Source organism: Gorilla gorilla, chromosome 13 (assembly GCF_029281585.2).
Source record: "Gorilla gorilla gorilla isolate KB3781 chromosome 13, NHGRI_mGorGor1-v2.1_pri, whole genome shotgun sequence".
Lineage (NCBI taxonomy): Eukaryota > Metazoa > Chordata > Mammalia > Primates > Hominidae > Gorilla > Gorilla gorilla.
The window spans coordinates 94,418,424-94,442,939 of record NC_073237.2 but is presented as its reverse complement, the minus strand read 5'-3'; the positions used below and the strand labels follow the sequence as shown (position 1 = coordinate 94,442,939).

General features: G+C 47.0%; 2 protein-coding genes across 3 annotated transcripts in view; both read left to right on the top strand.

Moving 5' to 3' along the window:
* CORO2A (coronin 2A) overlaps positions 1–6,599 on the top strand; it is a 71,503-nt gene extending 64,904 nt beyond the window's left edge. The window contains exons 11-12 of the mRNA XM_004048339.5: positions 767–1,041; positions 2,681–6,599. Of these exons, the coding sequence (XP_004048387.1) occupies positions 767–1,041; positions 2,681–2,812 (407 nt within the window). The 3' untranslated portion in view covers positions 2,813–6,599. The remainder of the gene's footprint in view (positions 1–766; positions 1,042–2,680) is intronic.
* Positions 6,600–8,222: 1,623 nt separating this feature from the next.
* TRIM14 (tripartite motif containing 14) overlaps positions 8,223–24,516 on the top strand; it is a 41,445-nt gene continuing 25,151 nt past the window's right edge. Inside the window, exons 1-2 of one of the 2 annotated variants that reach the window (XM_031014582.3) lie at positions 8,223–8,561; positions 17,728–17,823. In XM_031014582.3, the coding sequence (XP_030870442.1) occupies positions 8,355–8,561; positions 17,728–17,823 (303 nt within the window). In that variant the 5' untranslated portion in view covers positions 8,223–8,354. Of the gene's footprint in view, positions 8,562–17,155; positions 17,644–17,727; positions 17,824–24,516 lie in introns of those variants that run through there. The other variant, XM_031014583.3, reaches the window with a different exon arrangement.

Below are 24,516 nucleotides of genomic sequence, written 5' to 3'. Positions count from 1 at the left end.
TCCACCTGCCTCGTCCTCCCGAAGTGCTGGGATTACAGGCGCGAGCCACTGGGCCTGGCCTTTTGCAATTCTTCTTGACCCAAGAAGCCCTCCAGGCAGCAACCCCCACCCAGGTCCCTCTGCCCACTCTGCCTGTCCTGAGCCACTCTCCCGCTCCTGCCAACACGAGGGCCAGCCCAGCAGAAGCAGCCACCCCAGCTGCTCCCTCTCCCTTCCACCCCCACAAACTTCCTTCACCCCCACCCCAGTGGCTGAGCGGGCCTCCTGGTGTACTGGGAGAGCCTCTGCCTTGGGGGGCAGCGGACCAGGGCCGAGTCCTAGTTTTGGATAACCTTAAGTAGGTTTTGCTCCCTGGGCCTCAGTTTCCTCATCTGTAGCCGTGATGCCAGCCTCCCCTGCTTCCTGGAGGTGGTGAGAGAACTAATGAACTTGGTAGATGGTGGGGTGCAGTGTGGGTGGGACTGTCCTTACAAAGCAAGGGCAAGGTCTCATGTGAGCTTGAAGTGTTTGGGGGCTGCTTCAGTGCACGCACCGTGCTGTTCCTACAAACCAAGCTTCACTCTGAGGGTGGCACACGTGGGTATTTGTATCTGTTAGCCCTGCTCTGTGGGTTTGGGCCTGTCCACAGGTAGCTGTATTTCCCACACATGTTGCATGGGTCTGCATGGCTCTGAGTGTCTCTGCATGCCTGCCTGTGTCATTGGTGCCCCATATGCCCATCTGCCCAGGGGCACCCCGTCCTCACATGGCTCTGCTTCCCTTCCAGACCCAATCCTGGTGTCCCTTAGGCCTGGCTCTGAGCTGCTGAGACCCCACCCACTGCCTGCAGAGAGACCTGTCTTCAATTCCATGGCCCCAGCCTCACCCCAGCTCTTGAATCAGACAGAAAAGCTGGCTGCAGAAGATGGCTGGAGGTCTTCCTCCCTGTTGGAGGAGAAGACGCCAAGGTGGGCAGCAGAACACAGGCTGGAGGAGAAGAAAACCTGGCTGACAAATGGCTTTGACGTTTTCGAATGCCCCCCACCAAAGACAGAGAATGAGGTGTGAAGAAGGACGGGGTGGGCCTTTCACATGGGGCAGCTGGGGTGGAGGGGAACAGATCCAGGCTGAGAAGAAGGGAGAAAATGAGGCATGAGAAGAATAACCAGCTGTGTGGGCTGGCCTAGTCGCTTGACTCATTTTGTTAATTCATTCAACAAACAGGCAGTGAGCTCCATCTTGTGCCAAAATGATGGGCATACATAAAGATCATGGGAGGCTGGGCACAGTGGCTCACTCCTGTAATCCCAGCACTTTGGGAGGCCAAGGCGGGCAGATCACAAGGTCAGGAGTTCAAGACCAGCCTGGCCAACATAGTGAAACCCCATCTCTACTAAAAATACAAAAATTAGCCGGGTGTGGTGGCGTACACCTGTAGTCCCAGCTACTCGAGAGGTTGAGGCAGGAGAATGGCTTGAAACTGGGAGGTGGAGGTTGCAGTGAGCCAAGATCACACCACTGCACTCCAGCCTGGGCAACAGAGCAAGACTCCATCTTAAAAAAAAAAAAAAAGATGGTGGGGACCAGGTGACCAGGTGCAGTGGCTCACACCTGTAATCCCAGCACTTTGGTAGGCCGAGGCGGGTGGATCTCTTGAGGCCAGAAGTTTGAGACCAGCCTGGCCAACATGGCGAAACCCCGTCTCTACTAAAAATACAAAAATTAGCTGGGTATGGTGGCACGTGCCTGTAGTCCCAGCTACTCTGGAGGCTGAGGCAGGAGAATTGCTTGAACCCAGGAGGCAGAGGCTGCAGTGAGCCAGGATCACACCACTGCGCTCCAGCCTGGGCAGCAGAGTGAGACTCTGTCTCAAAAAAAAAAAAAAAAAAAAAAAAGATGGTGGGAAACCATCTGTAAAATGGAGAGGGTTTGACCTGGTGGGTATCAAAGTCTTTCCAGTTCTGACATTGTAGGACTTTCTGTGCTTTCAAAGTCCACATTTGTTTAGTGCCTACTGTGTGGCAGATCCTGGGGTAGGCACTTTGATACAGCATGTGATTGAATTCTCTCAACAGCCCTGGAAGTCAGTCTGTAGTGGCTAAGAACACAGAGGCTGGCATCTCACAGATGGATTCTGATCCTGGCTCTGCTGAGTACTAATTTAGGGTCTCAGACCCAGAGACTGAATGTCTCTAAGCTTTCGTTTCCACGGTGGTACAGTGGGGACACTAGCACTGCCACCCTTATAGGGGTGTCACAACGTTCCAATGGGATAACGAGGCCTTTAGGGCATCACTCAATATCTAACACCCATTCTGCACAGAGGGCAGTTTTCTGACCCCATTTTCCAGAGGAAGGAATGGAAGCTCAGAGTGGGTAAGTAACTTGCCCAAGGTCACACAGTTCAGTGGTGGCGAAAACACCAATCCCCAGACTTCAGAGCCAGGCATCCTTTCCTCTATTTCATGGAGGATCTATGGAAGCAAAATACATCTGAAACATTCCAGTCTTCTTGAATTTCATTTATTGGGTGAAGTAAACAAGGTGTTTGTAAAAGATCTATGCAGTGACAGCCCCATCAGGCCTCAGCCATGTTAATGTGACCGCCTCCATCTTTCTGAGTCAAAGAGGGATAGTGGTTTAGCTTTCAGCTGGTGTCCTGACACCATGGTGATTCTGCCTTCCGATCTTTCTTCCCCAGTTGCTGCAGATGTTCTACCGGCAACAGGAGGAGATCCGAAGGCTCCGGGAGCTGTTGACCCAGCGAGAGGTCCAGGCCAAACAGTTGGAACTGGAGATCAAAAACTTGCGGATGGGCTCAGAGCAGCTCTGAGCGGAGACCTCTGCCCTCCTCACCCTCAGGGACACCACTCGGCTCCATGGGGAGGTTTAGAACCAAACCACAAGTCCCCTCAAGAACAACCACTATTTCTATATTTTTTACCAGAAAACAAAACTCTCCATCGCTGAAAGAGATTCCAGTGGGACATGGTGCCGTTTTTCTATTTGCCTTCTTGCAACAACAGTTTCTGAATTGACTTTGTTTTCAGATGATGCCTTCTGTTGAATTCTGTTATTAAGGGCCCATGATGAGCTGTAACTTCTCAAGAGGAAAGAACACAGTAGAAAACTAGAGCTGGAAGGATCTAGGTTGACCTGTCTGTGATTTTCAAACTGTGGTCCAGAGAATAGGGGAAGACTGGGCCAGACGCAGTGGCTCATGCCTGTAATCCCAGCACCCTGGGAGGCTGAGGTGGGCGGATTGCTTGAGGTCAGGAGTTTGAAACCAGTCTCACCGGGCGCAGTGGCTCACGCCTGTAATTCCAGCATGTTGGGAGGCCGAGGCTGGTGGATCACGAGGTCAGCAGTTCGAGACCAGCCTGACCAACATGGTGAAACCCCATCTCTACTAAAAATACAAAAAAATTAGCTGGGCGTGGTGGCAGGCGCCTGTAATTCCAGCGACTTGGGAGGCTGAGGCAGGAGAATCGCTTGAAACTGGAAGGCAGGGGTTGCAGTGAGCCGAGATTGCGCCACTGCACTCTAACCTGGGCAATAAGAGCAAAAGTCTGTCTCAAAAAAAAAAAGAAAGAAACCAGCCTGGCCAACATGGTGAAACCCCGTCTCTACTAAAAATACAAAAATTAGGCAGGGCGTGGTGGTTCACGCCTATAATCCCAGAACTTTGGGAGGCCAAGCTGGGCGGATCTTCTGAGGTCAGGAGTTCAAGACCAGCCTGGCCAACATGGTGAAACCCCATCTCCACTAAAAATAAAAAATTAACCAGGCATGGTGGTGCATGCCTGTAATCCCAGCTACTTGGGAGGCTGAGGCAGGAGAATCGCTTGAGCCTGGGAGGCGGAGGTTGCAGTGAACCAAGATCACGCCACTTCACTCCAGCCTGGGTGACAGAGTGAGACTCCGTCTCAAAAAAAAAAAATTGGTCAGCCATGGTGGTGAGCGTCTGTAATCCCTGCTATTCGGGAGGCTGAGATAGGAGAATTGCTTGAACCTGGGAGGTGGAGGTTGCAGTGAGCCAAGATTGCGGACTGCACTACAGCCTGGGTGACAGAGCGAGACTCCGTCTCCAAAAAAAAGAAAGAGAGAGAATGGGGGAAGACTAAGCAGGAAGGCTGTGTCTCCTTTCCCACACTGTGTTCCAACCAGACAGCTCCCTTCTATTTTATATGTTGGGCTAGTATGAAAAACAATTCTGCTAGTAAAAAAAATTTTTTTAGAAGTTTGAAAACTAGTGATTTGACCCAAGTTCCTCATTTTACAGGTGGGGAAACTAAGGCCTAGAGAGAGGCAAGTGATATTTGTTTCATGGCAGGGCTGGGCTGAGATCCTGCTTTTCTGGGTCTGTCTTTTTGCTCTTTTGGGTCTGATGCAGTTCTCAGCCCACAGAGTAGAAATCTGTTGCTTCTGGCCTCAGCTGTGCCCCAGTTTACTCAGTGACCTCTTGCAAGTCCTGCCCTCTCTGGTCTCAGTTTCTTCATCTGAACAAGGGGTACCCTGGAACAAGCTGCTCTCTGCAGGATCTGCCACCTGAAACCTTGACCTAAGAGAAAACTACCTGTGGGGTGATCTGGGTTTGCTACAGAAACTAATGGACACTGGCAAGGGGTCAGAGGCATTCAACCCAATTCTACAACACAGGCAGGTGGTCAAAACCAAACTTTCCAACCAGAATCAGCCTGATATGGATAGATGCTGTCCCTTATGGAGGGACGCAGACTTCAGAGCTGTGCCCATGACTGCTGACTGCCACCACCAAGGCCCTCAGGTACACAGCCTGCCTCCTGCAGGATGATGTGGGCAGATTTCAGCCCTAGTTAACAGAAGAGTCCCCCAGGAGGTAGGGGGCCCCCATCACTGGAGACATGCCAGCAGAGCCTCTGGCCACCTAACCAGGAGGTCTTCTGAAATGACTATACGAGGTAAAGAAGTAGGACCAGATGGTCCCAAAGTTCCCTTTTAGCCTGAAAGCTTTTCTTTGTCTCTCCTTAGTGAATCTGTGTTCCGAGCCCTCCTCTAAAGTTCAGTGGTCAATACAATAGTCCACCAAGAGACTGGGAATGATTAGAAGTGAAATTGGTCCCTCCTTACCAAGGAGGGGCAGATGATCTCCATTGCACAGGGCGATTAGATTCTGGAGCTGAGGTGGGGACTGCAGGAGGCCACCTAGTCTGGTAGGTTTCAACCCAAGCTGTGTACATTAGAATTCCCTTGGGAGCCTGCAGGAAATACAGGTGCCCAGGCCACATTCCAGACCAACTGAAGCTGAATCTCCAGAGTAGGGCCTGTATGTTCATATAAGCTCCACAGGTGATCTGCAGTACAGTGAAGATGGAAGACTGCATGTGTACCTATTTGCAGTAAAGATGAAGAGGACCGCAAGCTCCAGACAGGAGCTGGGACTCAACCCAGATCTCTTAAGTCCTGCCTGGTGGCTCCTTAAAAGTCCAGAAGTGTTGTTCCCAAGCCTTCCCTCAACATCTCTGGGAACCGCAGCTGCAGCACGATGGGGGTTCAGTGCCCCTGTTTGCCCCTTACCCAGCTGTGGTTTATTCTGCTTGTATGTCTGCACAGGCCAGATGCTCGTGTTCCTTGTCTTATTCTCCATTTACTCAGTCACTGGGGCTCACTCCCGTCTGATGCACTAGCCAAGATTGCCTTAGTGTGCTCCAGAACAGAAGGCCAAATCCCAGGCATTGTCAGGGCAGCAGAGCTCTACAGGATAGGCTTACCTTTCCCACCTGTGTGGCTAGCACTTCACAGTTTACAAATTCCTCCCACCTCCACTCAGTGACACATGCTGTTCTAACACAGGTCAGGCAGGCATTACAGTCCCCATGTTCAGAATCAAAGACCTAGCCTCAGAGAAGTGAAGAAACATCATGCCAAGGTCACTGACTGCCAAGCGGTAGAGGTGGGGTTGCATCCAGAGAGCTTCCCGGTATGCCTCTGCACAACGCCATTCCTTGGCCAGCTCCCTCCACCCCAAGGGACCCAGACTGCACACTTAACAAGCAGGACACAGGTGTCTTTGAACAAACTTTTTTATTATTATTATTTTTACATCTACGATAAATTATTTAAATTATTTCACAGCAAGGGAGAGGGATAGGTAATTTTTATCAAATATTTTTTTAAACCATCTGTTTTTTAAATTACATTTTTGTTTATGTTCTTGAGCTGATGCAGTGGAACTTGCCTAGCACATTCAGGTCCCAGCCAGTTGGCAGAGCATGCTCTCATCTCCTTATTCCATACCCTGGGCGTCCCCTTTCTGTTGACTCAGGAACTTTCTGAGAATGAGGACAGCACTAGGAGATGAGCTTTGGCAGGTATCCACCTTAACGCTACAATAATTGTGCTTCCTGAAACAAAACTTGAGATTGTATCATAGAAGGAAACAGGAAGTCAGAAATCAAATCTATGCTTTTAATTGAAACCGTGCCTGAAACAGTTTGAATGATTGTTTTAATGTTGTTTCTGAAATTCCTTGTACCTTTGTGAAAAATAATGATAATAAATAAAAGTGAAAATAAATAGATGTGGAATGTGCAATGGAAATAATGTAACAAAATAATAAACATCTGGCCATTTTACTACAAGGAGCTTTCCTTTTCTTGATTTGTTCCACAAATACCAATTAGCTATCTACTGTTGGAGTCAGACACCAAGCTGGAAAACAGGCAGAACAGACAGTCTTTGCCCTCTCCAGTTTTCAGTCATGGCTGCGGGAATGGGGAGGGCCAGGATAGGGAAAGCATAGGCTGTTCTGGAAGGAGAAGGAGGGAAGGCTTCCTGGAGGAAAAGATAGTAAGGTAGAAACCTGCAGAATAAGTTGGAATACTCAGGGCAAAGGGCATTTGGGAAGAAGAATGTTCCAAGCAGGGTAAACTGCACGTCCCCCAGTCTTGAAAAAGCACAGGGTGGAGCATAGGCAGGGCGGAGACCAAGGATCTTAAGAAAGAGCTGAGGGCTTTATAAGTGGAAGTCGAGACTTGAGCCTGGGGGGCAACTGGAATTTGGGGTGGCGGTGTGTGTGTGAAAGTTGTCAGTACCAGAACAGAGTCACTTACGTCAAAACCATACTAAATGGTGCTCCTGTAGTCCCAGCTACTCCAGAGAATGAGATGGGAAGATCACTTGAGCCCAGGAGTTAGAGGCTGCAGTGAGCTATGATCGCACTATTGCACTCCAGCCTGGGCAACAGAGCCAGACCCTGTCTCAAACAAACTAAATGGTGCTGGGAGGCCATGAAGTGGCGGGCCCTCATCAACGATTTGCCTGGTAACAGGAACTATTATTGCAAAAGATTCCACCAAACTGCAACCTCGCACAAAGAACCACAACCTTGCACAAAAGCCATGATATGAGGACATCTGCCCAGCAACTGCCTGTTCAACTTTTGGACTGAAGCCACCTGTATTAATTCTTGTAACCAAGTATTATTATTTTAAAACGATCTGGCCGGGCGCGGTGGATCACGCCTGTAATCCCAGCACTTTGGGAGGCCGAGGCGGGCAGATCACGGGGTCAGGAGATGGAGACCATCCTGGCTAAAACGGTGAAACCCCTTTTCTACTAAAAATACAAAAAATTAGCCGGGCGTGGTGGCGGGCGCCTGTAGTTCCAGCTACTCGGGAGGCTGAAGCAGGAGAATGGCGTGAACCCGGGAGGCGGAGCTTGCAGTGAGCAGAGATGGCGCCACTGCACTCCAGCATGGGCGACAGACCGAGACTCCGTCTCCAAAAAAAAAAAAAAAAAAAAACAATATATGCAATACTCCTCGTTTTGCCTTTAAAAGCCTCTGCTTTCCTTTGCCTCCCTGAGTACTCCGCGTCCCCACCCCTTGGGTGCCATGGCACATTTATTCCCGAATTGCAATCCTTCTGCTCAGTCCGAAATAAACTCAATTGGAGAATCTCTGTGTCCTTATTTGAGGTTGATGAAGTATCTTACAGTTGTGGGAATGATTATCTTTCCCAGGAAAAGGGCAAGAGAGGATCAAGGGAAAGTGAGAGGAGCACCCCCGGAAGGTCACAGCCAACTTTGGTCCCATCATCAGGGCTGCAGTTTTCTGGGCGTTACTGGACCAGCGTCATTAAGCAGGAAGCCCACCCTCTCCCAGCTGGCTCATTAGGAGCTTCCCATTTCTGGTGGGGCCACCTCCCGGCCTGGGCGGGCAGAGGGAGCACCCTGCTGGTCAGAGGATGCTCCAAGGCCCGATGCTGCTCCCGGCGGGCTGTCATCCTCCTAGCGGCCGGCCGGCCGGCCTGGAGCCGCCCCGCCCACGGCCGAGGTTTCAGTTTCCCTTGGGAGCCCCGCCCTGTGTCCCGGGGAGCCGGAGGTGGTGGAGATGAATGGCGGGCGCGGCGGCCGGGAGCCGGACCCCTGGGAGGTCGGAGCTTGTCGAGGGATGCGGCTGGCGCTGCCCGGAGCATGGCGACCGCGTGGCTGAGCTCTTCTGTCGCCGCTGCCGCCGCTGCGTGTGCGCGCTTTGCCCGGTGCTGGGCGCGCACCGTGGTCACCCTGTGGGCCTGGCGCTGGAGGCAGCAGTGCACGTGCAGGTGGGGACGATGGGGACGGGGTTCGCCGCGCGGGAGTTGGGGGAGCCAGCCCAGGCATAACGGCCGAGGAGGGGGCGTGCCTGGCCGTGGCCAGTGGCGGGTTACAACCTGGAAACCAAAGGTGCCCCAGAGGGCGTCTAAGCGGTCGACCGAAAGTTCAGAGCGGGAGCCTGAGACCCAAGGAAGGGCAAAGGCGAGCCAAAGCCATCAGTTGAGCTTCAGAAAAAGTGGGTTTAGGAGTGAGAGGTTGGGAGCCCAGGCTGGTACCCAGATGTCCTTGACCGTGTCCACCATGGCCGATCCACCACACTGCCATTGGGCTGGAAGACAGTCTGCCTTTTAGTTAACAGAGGTACAAACTCTCCCTCTTAATAAACAGCCCTGTGTAGCTCAGAAAGCCACACAGACATCTCAGGTTTTCTTAATCGGCAGTCCACAGAAAGGGCCTGTGAACTTTGAGCTGAGGACGGCCTGACTGCCCTGGGAGCAGCCTCAGCTGTCACTACCTACCTCCTCTCCCCTCCCCGGCCACACAGACACTCCCATTCCTGCTCATAGCAGCCCTGGGTGAGCCATTATTATTATAGCCATTTTATAGGCCACAAGAGGAAGGCTCTGGAGGCAGGGGCAGGCCTTGAACCCAGGACTCCATTAGCCAGATGCCCCGAACAGGGCCATTGTCACCATGGAACCCTCACCCATGCATAATCCTAACAGTGCCCAGGGGCTCTGGGCTCCTGCTCCAGCTTCCCAGCTGACTTTTTCTGTGGCTTCTCTCAAATCCTTCTCTCTCTCTGGGTTTCATGAAGCCTGGGTGAGGTAGGCCCTCATGTCTGACAGATGTTGATCCTACCACTTGTCTCCAAGAAGTCTTCTGTGATGAATTCAGCCCCATCGTGAGCCTTTCTCCAGTACTGCATGACTCCAGACCACCACACTGTGACAACCTTGGAACTCCAAGGTGAAAAGGGGATCATGGGGGACAATCCAGTGGAGTTGTGGGCTCAAGACCTGTCCCTGCCACCAGACCCTTCCTTTTTTTAACGTATGAAATGGCTATAATTATAATAATGGCTCCTTGAAAAACTGTTATTCAGAATTAACAAGGCTGCTTTCCACAGATCTGGCTCAAGAGTCTCACCCATCCATTTGTCCATCCCCCTACCCACTACCTACTGTCAACTTGAAGTAATAAGATTCAGAAAATATGATTAAGTACAGAGTTTATCCAAGCCTAAAGCTTGAGGATGGCCAACTGGGACCATAGATTCAAATTTCTGTGACTATCCACTCTGATTAGCAGCAGTTACATATAAGTTTTTAAGGAAAAAAGAAGAAGCAGTTCATAAATTGTTTACCAAGAATTTACATTAAAATGACATAAGCAGTCAGGCACAGTGGCTCATGCCTGTAATCCCAGCACTTTGGGAGGCTGAGGCAGGAGGATCACATGAGGCCAAGAGTTCGAGACCAGCCTGGCCAACGTGGTGAAACCCCGTCTCTACTAAAAAATATGAAAATCAGCCAGGTGTGGTGGTACACATCTGTAATCCCAGCTACTCAGGAGGCTGAGGCATGAGAATCGCTTGAACCTGGGAGATGGAGGTTGCAATGAGCCGAGATCACGCCATTGCACTCCAGCCTGGATGACAGAGTGAGACTCTGTCTTAAATAAATAAATAGAAAAGAATCTCTATGGCAGAACACCACCAAACCTATTCCACTGGAGAGTCAACTAAAAACATCATGAAGAAAATCCCAAGCCTTCTTTAAAAGCCAGGAATTGGCTTCTAAAACTTTTTCTACAACCCTCCTTGTTGTAGCCAGGAAATAATTCAGGATTTAGTCCAAATTGTAGGAAAATAAAAACTCAAAAACAATGGCCAGGGCTGGAATCTAATAACAGGAATAACAGGTGTGCATAACAGGTGTGCTAAGATTTTCTTCTGAAACATTATTTTTCTCTCTCTAGTTCCCTGTTTTTACCAAAAACGAGTCTTGATAGGACAAATTTACTTGCAAAGTAAGTTTTAGTATTACATTTGGCCTGATAATTTGCATTATTGGAACTTTCATAAGGAATTTTGGATTTGACTTTTTTTTTTTTTTTTTGAGACACAGGGTCTCACTCTGTCACCCAGACTAGAGTGCAATGGCATGATCGTGGCTCACTACAACCTCCACCTCCCAGGCTCAAGCAATCCTCCTACCTCGGCCTCCCAAGTAGCTGGGGCTATAGGCATGCACCACCTCACCTGGCTAATTTTTTTTTTGTATTTTTTTTGTAGAGACGGGGTTTCACCATGTTGTCCAGGCTGGTCTAGAATTCCTGGGCTCAAGTGATCCTCTTGCCTCAGCCTCCCAAAGTGCTGGGATTATAGGCGTGACACACCACGCCTGGCCTGGATTTGACTTTTAAAAGCCTCACAGCTAAAAAGCCAAACCAAGGATTCACCATCAGACTATGCCTGTGATACCCATACACATTGGGTGAATTCTTCTCTTCTCAAGGCCCCAAAATATCTTGAGGTTCCTAGACCTGTCAGAAAGTGACATTCTTTACTTACCACAAGGTCAGGAACCTTGTAAGGGAACTGTGTAGACAAGGACCAAGCCAGTCCAGTCTTTCCAAGGATCTTTTTTTTTTTTTAAGACAGGGTCTCACTCGGTTGCCCAGGCTGGAGTGTGGTGGTGCAATTTTGGCTCACTGCAGCCTCCGCCTCCCAGGTTCAAGTGATTCTCCCACTTCAGCTTCCTGAGTAGCTGGAACTACAGGTGTGCACCACCACTCCTGGCTAATTTTTGTATTTGTTGGTAGAGATGTGGCTTCACCATGTTGGCCAGGGTGGTCTTGAACACTCCGACCTCAAGTGAACTGCCCACTTCAGTGTCCCAAAGTGCTGGGCCCCCTTTTATTGTATTTTATTTTATTCTTGTTAACATTTTTTAATAGAGGCAGGGTCTCACTATGTTGCCCAGGCTGGTTTCAAACTCCTGGACTCAAGTGATCCACGTACCTCAGCCTCCCAAAGTGCTGGGATTACAGACCTGAGCCACCAAGCCTGGCCCCCAAGGGTCTTTTTATGGGCTCTGTAAACTTGACTTCAGTTCCTGAAAGCAGTCTGGTCATATATGAAGATATATCATTTCGGTCAAAGCCTTGGTAAAATTACCAGTGTCTCCAATGTGGTCTGTTATGAAAGAAAACATATTTTTATTGAACTTATGCAAATAACTACATTGTCATAAAATAAGAATACTCACAAATAGCCAGGTGCGGTGGCTCACCCCCGTAATCCCAGCACTTTGGGAGGCCAAAGTGGGTGGATCACGAGGTCAGAAGTTTGAGGCCAGTATGACCAACATGGTGAAACCTATCTCTACTAAGAATGCAAAAATTAGCTGGGCATGGTGGTGGGCACCTGTAATCCCAGCTACTTGGGAGGCTGAGGCAGGAGAACTGCTTGAACCCCAGGAGGCAGAGGTTGCAGTGAGCCAAGATTGTGCCACTGCACTCCAGCCTGGGCAACAGAACAAGACTCCGCCTCAAAAAGAAAAATTAGCCAAGCGTGGTGGCATGTACCTGTAGTCCCAGCTACTCGGGAGGCTGAGGCAGGAGAATCGTTTGAACCTGGGAGGCGGAGGTTGCAGTGAGCCGAGATCATGCCACTGCACTCCAGCCTGGGTGACAGAGCAAGACTCTGTTGAAAAAAAATAATAAATTAATTTAAAAATGAAAATATGGCCGGGCGCGGTGGCTCACGCCTGTAATCCCAGCACTTTGGGAGGCCGAGGCGGGCAGATCACGAGGTCAGGAGATCGAGACCATCCTGGCTAACACAGTGAAACCCCGTCTCTACTAAAAAATACAAAAAAAAAAAAAAAAAAAAATTAGCCGGGCGTGGTGGCGGGCACCTGTAGTCCCAGCTACGCGGGAGGCTGAGGCAGGAGAATGGCGTGAACCCGGGAGGCGGAGCTTGCAGTGAGCCGAGATCGCGCCACTGCACTCCAGCCTGGGCGACAGAGCGAGACTCCGTCTCAAAAAAAAAAAAAAAAAAAAAAATGAAAATATAAAAAAGTAAATAGAAATAGTTTGCAAATTTTGGTGAAATCAGGTAGAGAGAAAGACAACTGTTTCAGTTTTGCTCACAAAAGTGTACTTTATCCAGTTGCTGTGACAAAAGAAAAAATTTTCTTGACTGGAAAACAATATAAAAAGCATCAGCAATGTTTCAAATTTTTAAAATCATAAAAATCACTTTTATCCTCTATCAGTTTAGTCCCATGTAAATAATTCTTGCTCTGCTTGATGTTGGGTTAGCAGTCTTCATGAATGCCTCAGGTTTTTATTAGAGTTCTGGAAGCTTTTGCTTAATCCAATGGTATGATCTCTGAAGTTACCAGAAACCTGTATTCAAGAGTACTTGTCAGGGTTTTTTCCAAAAATTTCCTTAAGAAGAAGCAAATTTTGTAGCTGATTATAAACGACTTTTTTTAAAAGAATCAAAGTAAAATAAAAATTGTCGGCCGGGTGTGGTGGCTCACACCTGTAATCCCAGCACTTTGGGAGGCTGAGGCGGGCAGATCACAAGGTCAGGAGATCGAGACCACGGTGAAACCCTGTCTCTACTAAAAATACAAAAAAATTAGCCAGGCGTGGTGGCGGGCACCTGTAGTCCCAGCTACTTGGGAGGTTGAGGCAGGAGAATGGCGTGAACCCGGGAGGTGGAGCTTGCAGTGAGCCGAGATTGTACCACTGCACTCCAGCCTGGGCGACAGAATGAGACTCTGTCTCAAAAAAAAAGATAAAAAATTGTCTGTGGATGATAAAAGGCTTAGAATAGCCACGGTCGAATATGAAATTGACTAGGATATGTGGTTATTTGTGTGGCATACACAAGTTTATCATAATAATTATGATAATGATATACTGATAACATATACCAAGACATATCAGACTTTTAGGAATCTCATACAATTTTGGAACACATTAATAATACACTTTTATAAATATAACTCAAAGAAAGTTAAACATCATTTCTTATTTGACAATATTTCCCATATGGCTTTGGCATCCCAAATAAGCCTAATGTGTCTCTTTTGGACTTCCAGGGGTCCTGGTTATGCCCAAGTTAGCTTGGGTCAAAAAGACTTAATTTAATTTTGGGAAGTATCTCAAATATTAAAGGTTTAAAACACTGGATACAAAAATAAGAAAGGTTTAAAACACATGATCAAAATAGAATCACAGGTCACTACAAAATAATGGTAATTAATTTAGCCAAAATTATTATTCAAAGATTTCAAAAAGCAAAAACCACTCTGATAGAGGAGATTCAGTTCTCAATCAAGAGACCTAATAAAGACAGCATGGGACAAACTCTCCCCAGTTACCTTTTCTTTGCCATTTATGCAAAAGTAAATACATCTTTTACCGTCTCTTATTAATTCTACATTACATTTTTATTCAAAGGAGAAAAACAAGTTTTACTTTTAGGCCAGGCACAGTGGCTCATGCCTGTAATCCTAGCCCTTTGGGAGGCCAAGGCAGGCAGATCACTTGAGCTCAGGAGTTCAAAACCAGCCTGAGCAACATGGTGAAACCCTGTCTCTACAAAAGATACAAAAATTAGCTGCGTGTGGTGGTGTGTGCCTATAGTCCCAGCTACTTGGGAGGCTGAGGCAGGAGGATTGCTTGAGCCTGGGAGGTCAAGGCTGCAGTGAGCCAAGATTGCACCACTGAACTTCATCTTGGGTGACAAAGTGAGACCCTGTCTCAAAAAAAGAAAAAAATTACTTAGGTGTTAGTATATTATCTATCATCGAATCTCAGTCAGCTTTGACTACACAAGATAAGATAATCGATAATCTCTCACCATTTTCTATTAAAGAGCAGATCAATGCTCTGATAAAACCCGGTTGTTCCAACACAGGAGCCCAGACTCTGGCCTTACATGAGTGTGCTTTTGATATTAATACTTAAGTTTTAGAAAAACTTATAAAAAATTTCCTTCTAATTTTTTTTTTTTTTTGAGATGGAGTTTCGCTCTTGTTGCCCAGGCTGGAGTGCAGTGGCATGAACTGCCTCACTGCAACTTCCACCTCCCAGGTACAAGCAATTCTCCTGCCTTAGCCTCCCGAGTAGCTAGGACTACAAGTGCACAACACCATGCCCAGTTAATTTTTATATTTTTAGTAGAGACGGGGTTTCACCGTGTTGGCCAGGCTGGTCTCAAACTCCTGACCTCAGGTGATCCACCTGCCTCGGTCTCCTAAAGTGGTGGGATTACAGCCATGAACCACCGCGCCTGGACATTTCCTTCTGATTTTTTTTGTTTTTTTTTTTGAGATTGAGTCTTGCTCTGTTACTCAGGCTGGAGTGCAGTGGTGCGATCTCCGCTCACTGCAACCTCCACCTCCCAGATTCAAGTGATCTCCTGCCTCAGCCTCCTGAGTAGCTGTGATTACAGGCGTGCACCACCACACCTGGCTAATTTTTGTATTTTTAGTAGAGACGGGGTTTCTCCATGTTGGTCAGGCTGGTCTCAAACTCCTGACTTCGTGATCTGCCTGCCTCGGCCTCCCAAAGTTCTGGGATTACAGGCAGGAGCCACCACACCCGGCCATTTCCTTCTCATTTTAACCAGTTTGATCACATACAAAATGTCTTTTGTGAGATTAATCTTCCACAAACCTTCTAGAATGTGCTTAAATCTTCAGTTTTGTCCTATACTTCCTTTTTATTTTGGCATTCTACCTTAGGACAAAAATTTACTTCCCTTTTCCCATTATCATTTTGACTACACAAAGTTCTCTCTCATGCAAAAGAAAAATTACTCTCTTTCAACAGTCTTTACCAAAAACACATCTGACTTTATACACTCTGTAAATAGAACTGTTTCTTTTATATCAAGTAGTTTTAATCACATATGTTAACTACAATTTTCACTCTTAGTAACCCAAATTTCCAGTGAAAAACCTAGGAAGTAAGTAATTTTTAGCTGTTTTCTACCAGCATTTGTAGATGAAAATAATTTCATAATTTCTAGAAAGATGGCTCTTCAATTTTTTTTTGTTAACAGATCGAAATATATTTAGCTTTTCTATACCATATAAATGATTCAGACATTTTATAATGACCTATTACTTCATTTAACATAACATGATATTAAGTTAGTGAAAACAATTTTTGTTTGTTTGTTTGTTTGTTTTTGAGACAGAGTTTCACTCTTGTTGCCCTGGTTGGAGTGCAATGGTGTGATCTTGGCTCACTGCAACCTCCACCTCCTGGGTTTAAGTGATTCTCCTGCCTCAGCCTCCCGAGTAGCTGGGATTACAGGCATGTGCCACCATGCCTGGCTAATTTTGTATTTGTAGTAGCGACGGGGTTTCTCCATGTTGGTCAGGCTGGTCTCGAACCCCTGACCTCAGGTCATCTGCCTGCCTTGACCTCCCAAAGTGCTGGGATTACAGGCGTTAGCCACTGGGCCCAGCCTGAAAACAACTTTTAAAACTATGAAATGTTCATTTATAAACTTTGATCCCATTTACATTTATTTAATTTTTTCATTCTTAACAATTTTGCCTGAATAGTTCATTAAACAAAGCTAGCCACCATCAATTTATTTCTTTGCTAATCATTTCTATAGCCTGTGAATGTCATCCTCCCAAGCAGCTGGAACTTCAGGCATTCTCCACCATGCCCAGCCAGGTTTTTTGTTTTGTTTTGTTTTGTTTTGTTTTGTTTTGTTTGTTGTTTTTTGGTAAAAATGGGGTCTAGCTATGTTGCTCAGGCTGGTCTCAAACTCCTGGCCTTAAGTGATCCTCCCACCTCAGCCTCCTGAGTAGCTGGGATTACAGGTGCAAGCCACCATGCTCAGCTCTTGAATTTCATTACGTAAGGTTGACACTATGAATATTCATTTTGCATCCACATACCCACTTTCCTATCCATTCACCCATTATTCATTCATCCATCCATCATTCACCAAACATCTATTCAGCATATATTTTGGGCCATGAGTCAAAGAACAGATCAGATCCTTCCCTGACCTGGAAGAGTTCTCTGGCTGGTTAGGGAAGAAGCTGGCAGCTCCTGATAATTGTTGTTTGTTTGTTTGTTTGTTTTTTTTGGAGACAGGGTCTCACTCTGTTGCCCAGGCTGGAGTGCAGTGGCATAGTGGCATGATCATGGCTCACTGCAACCTCCTGGGCTTAGGTGACTCGCCCCTGACTTCAGCCTCCCAAGTAGCTAGGACTACAGGTGCATGCCACCATGACCAGCTAATTTTATTTTATTTTATTTTATTTTATTTTTTGCGGTAGAGGCAGAGTCTCACTATGTTGCCCAGGCTGGTCTCGAACTCCTTGGGCTCCAGTGATCCTCCTACCTCAGCCTCCCAAAGTGTTGGGATTACAGACATGAGCCACCATGCCTGACCAGCCCCTGATAATTCTGTTCAATTCAGCAAACACTTCTGGGTCACACCCTGTTCCCTGTGGGAAGTGAGAATGAAGCAAGCCTGCCCTCAAGAAGCTCCTAGTCAATGGGGCAGCCAGATCTGGGCCCAGCAGCTGAGTGTAAGGCCAGCTGTAAGAAAGGCTAAGATGGAGACGAGATCACACCCTTGGGGAAGGGGAGTGCAGAGCAGACTTTGGGGAAAACAGCAATTTCAAAAAGCAGAGATATGGAAGGTGGGAAGAGCAGGAAGCATGAACCCCACCGACCTCTCACGTAGTCCAGGGCCAGAGGGTCACAGACTCCCTGGAATGTATGTTTCATGAGGGCAGCACCTGGAACAGGGCCCAGCACATAATAGGTGCTCAGTTAATACTCCATAAGTAGATGCTCTTTCCCAGACCCCAAGCTGTTTGCCTTAAAGTCCTACTTGAAACGCTGGAAAAGCAAGTCACAAGCAAGACTTGTCCTAGATAAAGTAAAGTGTGAGGAAGGGGTGCAAATCAAGATTTGAGGCATACCTGATGTGGACCTCTGAGGATCAGAGAGGTCCTAGTCCCAGCTCATCCACCAACTTGCCATATGACTTTGGGCAAGTTGCCTCCATTGGAAAAGAATACAAGGGTAAGAGGAGATGACCCCTGCGGGGGGCCTGTTATTTGGAAAGTGACAGTATTATGACTTTTTTCCTAACTCCCTCCTGTACAGAAACTCAGCCAAGAATGTTTAAAGCAGCTGGCAATCAAGAAGCAGCAGCACGTTGACAACATAACCCAGATAGAAGATGCCACCGAGAAGCTCAAGGCAAGTGGACATTTCTTCCTCATACCCATGGAAAGACCCACATTTCCCCCAGACATAAGGGACCCCCAATACGGAGCCAGTGAAAATAAAAACCAACTGCGAAGGGGCAGATGGTGGGGCCTGGAGCTTCTATAATTCAGGGTTCTTTAGAAAAAGAACACAAAATTACAGACAAAATTAAGTGCAAGACCATGAAGGGGCTCTGCAAGTGAGGGGCCCTGAGCTCCGGTTTCCTTTGCTTTGTGGCAAATCTCTGGTTCCTTAGTGTCATCTGCCACTCTCTTGGAGGAATTAGCCCATTATCCCAAATTGCCTTAAACAAAGCAAAACACAGCTTAAGGAATATGCAGATATCTCTTTAATTCCACTGCCATGCTGAAAGAAAGCAAGTAGGGTATAGATCTGTTCCACAAATAGGTACTTTCTTCACTCTCCTTTCATAATGATGTTTGAATGGATTCTCTGTGGATTTTGAATGGGAACTTGAGGCTGATGTTATTCTAAGTAACCATTTTGACATGACAAAGTTGTTGTGTTTTTAGGGCCTCAGGGGCTGGTCGTTTCCCCTTGCATCCTCCGTTGCTCCCTCCCCCTTTCATCCTCTGTTGCTCCCTCCCCCTTTCATCCTCTGTTGCTCCCTCCTCACAGTGAGGGCCGGGGTGGGAGGCCCTCCTGGGGCCTGCCCCACTGAGAGCTGGAAGAACCCCTGCTCTGCACTTTGGGAGGCCAAGGCTGGAGGATCACTTGAGCCCAGGAGTTTGAGACCAGCCTAGGCAAGATAGTGAGACTCCCATCTCTACTAAAAATAAATAAAATAAAATAGCCAGGTATGGTGGTACACGCCTGCAGTCCCAGCTGTTTGAGAGGCTGAGGTGGGAAGATCGCTTGAGCCCTGAAGCTTGAGACTGCAGTGACCTAGGATCACGTCACTGTGCTCCAGCCTGGGCAACAGAGCAAAACCCTATCAAAAAAAAAAAAAAAAAAAAAAAAAAAAAAAAAAAGGAACCCCTGACTGATTCACACAAGAGGAGGAGTGGCTCTGACCATGGGAGAAGCTGGCACCCAGTTTCTCCTGTGACCAGGCCAGGCCACAGAATTGGCTCCCACATTTGCCTAAAGTCCATTCTCTGTCAGGTGTCTTCATGACAGTTTGCCGGTACCCTGAAGACGTTTGTAGTTCACACCTGTGGCCCCAGCTTAATAGTGTCTCTCATGTCTTTACAAGCAGAACTCTGGGCTAGGAGATAGACAGTACCAAAGGATTTAGAAAGTGAAAGCTGTCACGTTGGAAGGGTTGTGGGGAGGCCTGGAGATCAGGCTCCCTGTCTGCAAATGCCTGAGCAGATATGGTTTGAGGGCCCCCAAGAATTAGGACCCATGTGGAGGGTCTAGGCTTCCCCAGGCCACACTGGAAGAATTGTCTTGGTTCACACATAAAATATGCTAACACTAACAATAGCTGATGAGCTAAAGAAAAAAAAAATCCCCAAAAAACTCATGATGTTTTAAGAAAGTTTACAAATTTGTGTTGTGCCAAGTTCAAAGCTGTGCTGGGCCACATGCGGCCCACAGGCTGTAGGTTGGATAAGCTTGGCCTGAGGGATGGCCTGGGGTAGGTTTCCGCTTAATCTAAGGCGTGGTTCTCTTTCTCTTGACCCCTTCCCCAATTAACTTTTTAACTTTTTATAGATTTAGAGGAAGTTGCAAAAATAGTAGAGTTTTGTGTACCTTGACCTAGTTTGCCCCAAGGGTTACTTGTTACATAACTATAGCACACTATCCAAAAAAAAAAAGGATGGTATGTGTGTATAGTTTCATGTCAACTTATCACATGTATAGATTTGCATAACCACCACTGCAATCAAAATGCAGGCTATTCCATCACTGCCAAGTTCTACCTTCTTCTAGGCCAAGCTAGGTGGCTCATGCCTGTAATCCCAGCACTTTGGTAGGCTGAGGCAGCCAGATCATTTGAGGTCAGGAGTTCGAGACCAGCCTGGCCATCATGTTGAAACCCCATCTCTACTAAAAAAAAAATACAAAAAAAAAGCCAGGAATGGTGGCGCCTATAATCCAAGATACTCAGAAGGCTGAGGTGGGAGGATCGCTTGAACCCAGGAGGTGGAGGTTGCAGTGAGCCAAGATCATGCCTCTGTACTCCAGCCTGGATGACAGAGCGAGACTCCATCTTAAAAAAAAAAAATCTACCTACACCTTTATGGTCACCTCCCTACCCACCGTCTCCCCCCGACCAATCCCTAACCCCTGGCAATTATTAATTTGTTTGATAATTGTGGCATTTGAAAATGTCATAAAAATGGAAAATGACCTTTTGAGGTATTTTTCACTCAGCAGAATGCCCTTGGGATCCACCCAAGTTGTTGCAAGAACCACTAGTTCATTCCCATGTATTGCTGAGTAGTAATATTCCACTAATCTGATAGTATGCATGTACCATAGAGGTTTTTTAAACCATTTACCTATTGTAGGCTGTTTGGTACAGTCTAGGGCTATTGCAAGTAAAGCTTCTTTGAACAGTTGTGTCCAGGTTTCTGTGTGGACATAAGTTTTCATTTATCTGTGTTAGATGCCCAGGAATGCTATTGCTGGGTCATATGGCACCTGCCTGTTTTGTTTTTCAAGAAACTGCCAAATGCTTTTCCAGAGTGGTTGTGCCATTTTACATTCCCACCAGCAATGCATGAGAGAGTGTTTTTCTGCATCTTTGACAACATTTGGTATTGTCACAAGTTTTTATCTTAACTTGCATAATCTGTGTGTAGTGATACCTTATCATGGTTTTAATTTGCATTCCCCCAGTAGCTAGTGATGTTGAGTATCTATTCATGTGCTTGTTTACCATCTCTACGAAAAACTAAAAAATCATCCAGGTATGGTGGCACATGCCTGTAGTCCCAGCTACTCAGGAGGCTGAGGTGGGAGGATCGCTTGAGCTCAGAAGGTTGAAATTGCAGTGAGCAATGACCATACCCACTACACTCCAGCCTGGGTGACAGAGCGAGACCATGTCTCAAAAAAAAAAAAAAAAAAAAGAAGAAGAAGAAAAGAAAAGAAAAAGAGTTTGTTGGGATTTTGATAGGAATTGTGTTAAACCTGTTTATCAATTTGGGGAGAATTGACATTTTTACTATGTATTCTTCCAATCCATGAACATGGTATATCTTTCCATTTATTTAGATCTCTGTTTTCTTTCATCAGCATTTTGTAATTTTCAGCATACAAATTCTGTATGTTTTGTTAGACTAATACCTAAGTGGCCTTCATAAGGTAATAAGAAAAATGGAATTAATAGTCAGCATTTTAAACCTGAGACATATTTGTATAAAAATGTATATTTAGGAAATTAGAAAGATATTGCCACCCTATGCCTGCACTCTCATGTGGGGGCAGATGGAGCTGATCCCATGGCATGGGATCTCCCAGCTCCACCCTGCCCACTTCCTTCAGTGTTAACAACCTGGCGCCTGTGAACATTTATATTTCAATTCCTGATCAAGAAACATATTTTTAAAAATTCATCCATAATCCTGCATCCTGCCACTTCAGGCCAACCATTATTCACATTTTGAGATTTTTTTTCCTGTATATGCATATGCTTTTAATGTAGCTTGAGTTATATTGTACATACAATTCTAATATATCCCCAATCTGGAGGTGAGGCATGGTGGTTCATTTTCTTGTGTGGTTTGTCACGTGTATTATCATCTTGTCTCCAGTAGGTATTTACCATAGATGTCCAATACACTGTGGATTGTGAGTGTGCCCCTTCAGAGCACTGTGACATGAGCATCTTCAGGAGATGCTATGAGTTTCAGTAGCTCCAGACTCATTTTCACATTATTTTTCAGTTTTGAGTTTCCATGAATTTGGACTCCAACCCTGCTTAATGCAAAACTGTTGTTTTATTTGTTTTGCTGGTGATTTTCTTTTCACCTGTGACCCTGGATGGATGACTAGATTCCTCTTCTTTTCCCTGGGCCTGGGGGTGGAGTTTTTCTGGTGCTAGTTGATGGATGGAGCAGCTCTTTGCGGATCTGACTTGATGCAGGTCACTCCTTTCCACTCTCAGCTGGAATGTGGCCAGGTACTCTGTGCTCCCCCTGGATGGCCAGGCCCCGCTGTGGCTTTCGTCTGCATGCATGCACCTCTGGCTCCACTCCTTCCAGGTCACTTAGCTTCAGCTCCTGCCAGGTCACTCACACTGTGTTTCCTCTTTGGTTTTGGCATCAGTGAATTTCCTTTGTTTGTTTGTTTTATTTTTTTGTTTGTTTTTTGAGACGGAGTCTCGATCTGTTGCCAAGGCTAGAGCACAGTGGCATGATCTCAGCTCACTGCAACCTCCGCCTCCCGGGCTCAAGCAATTCTCCTGCCTCAGCCTCCCGAATTGCTGGGACTGCAGGTGCCCACTACCATGCCTGGCTAATTTTTGTATTTTTAGTAGGGATTGGGTTTCACTATGTTGGCTAGGCTGGTCTCGAACTCCTGACATCAAGTGATCCCGAAAATGCAGTCTGCGGGGCTCAGCCCCTCTGTCCTACAGAGCAGAGCCGGGGATGGGCAGGAAATGGGCCTGAGACACAAGGGCCCAGCCTGGCACCAGACCCAGAACCCCTGCGGGTGGAATAAGGAGCCTCAGTTGCTGGCTCCATGCCTTTCTCTGTGACCCACAGGAGCTGTAGGGACTGAGCCATGGCTTGGGATCAAGGCACCAATGGGGGGACACGAACCAGCCTTTGCCAGACTGGGAACAAAAAGATGGGGACCCTGCCAGGCCATGCTGCTGACAATGCCACTGGTGTCCATTGCCCCTGCTGGGCATGGCCACTCCCTGCCTCTTCCTGCCTGCCATTGCCACCATAGCAGAGTCTAAAGAGTCCCCATGCTAACGTGGTCTGGGCAAGGTTGGACAGCATGCCTTCTTTCCCTGGTGGTGCATCCCATGAGAGGCATCCCTGGGAGGGTTGTTGGAAGTCACACTGAGTTTTCAGCAAAACAGCGCCCTCCTTTCATCTCCTCACTCTCCACAGGGCCCAGAGGTGGATTCACACAGCAGCCCACACTCTGAGTGCAAAATCCCCCAGCCTTCCCTGACCGGGGCTTCATGGCTGTTCAGCTTCTTTCTCTTCCACAGTCCTTAGACCCTGCTCAGCTAGACTCTGTTAGGCCCTCACTCAGCCACCAGCTGTCTTCAAAGCCCAGCCCAGTTCAGCTGGGATCCAGTTTCACTTTGAACCAATGGGACCCAAACCAGATGGCGTACTTCCTTGTTTCATGACCATGATATTCTCTTGCTCTCTTTCTCTCTCTCTCTCTCTCCCCTTCCCTCTCTCTCTCTACCCCTTTCTGATCATATTGCATAATCAGCCTCATCTGCTTATACAAGAAGTTTTCTGGTGGCTGTTTTCCATACTGGTTGCCACTGTGCTGAGAGTTAGAACAAGGTATAGTGTCATGAAGCTTTTTGTATTTTCTACTTTACAAAGTGGATCTATAAAAACTGCTTGGAGCATAACTTGGTTGGGAGGAGATATTTGCTCTCTTGATTTCTCTGCAAAGGTCCTCTGTGTACTTACGTTGCTTCAACATGTGTTCATAAATCAAGAGTTTGAAATACATTTTATTTTCTTCATTTGGTCATTCAGTAAATATATATTTGTGTCCAGGCTCATTGACCCATTGCAACCATAAAAATGTGGACTAATTCCCAGGCTAGCTTAAAGCTATAGTCCATAGGCCTGTGGTATGAGCTAGCCTCTGAACCTATCCATAGGCCTGTGGTATGAGCTAGCCTCTGAACCTATCCACTGCCTGGAGCATTGGATAGGAAACACAGATTTAGAGAACTCATCTCCTGTTTGCTGCCAAACCACATGCTGTCCCCCTGAGAACATGGTATCACGGGAGCCTGCCCACCCCTCGTGACTGGCTGAGTGCTGGGGTCATTCTGCTATGTGGACTGTGCAGATGTTTGGGCTGAGGAAGGGAGCTGGCCTATGTTTAATTTTTTTTTTTTTTTTTTTTTTTTTGAGATGGAGTCTCGCTCTGTTGCCAGGCTGGAGTGCAGTAGCACAGTCTCGGCTCACTGCAACCTCTGCCTCCCGGGTTCAGGCGATTCTCCTGCCTTAGCCTCCCGAGTAGCCAGGACTACAGGTGCCCGCCACCACGCCTGGCTAATTTTTTGTATCTTTAGTAGAGACAGGGTTTCACCATGTTGGCCAGGATGGTCTCCATCTCCTGACCTCGTGATCCACTCGCCTCAGCCTCCCAAAGTGCTGGGATTACAGGCGTGAGCCACCGTGCCCGGCTTTAGTGTTTTTTTAATTGTATAAATAATACATGAACAAATGGTCATTTTTTAAAATTTAAACAATGGTATAGTATGGAACTATATAAGGTACAAAGTGAGAGCCTCTCTTTTCCCTTACCCCCAATCCCATGCCTCTTGCCAAATATGACCACTACTAACAAACATTTTAATTGCACTTGCAAATATATAGATGTATACATATGTCTATATAGAGGTTTTGTTTTATTATGTTTTACATAAATTTGGATTATCTTGCTTATATTATTCTGCAGCTTGTTCTTTTTCACCTGTTTTTTTTTTTTTGGAGAACTTTCCCTGCCAGGACATATAGGTCTACTGCACTGTTTTTTGTTGTTGTTGTTTGT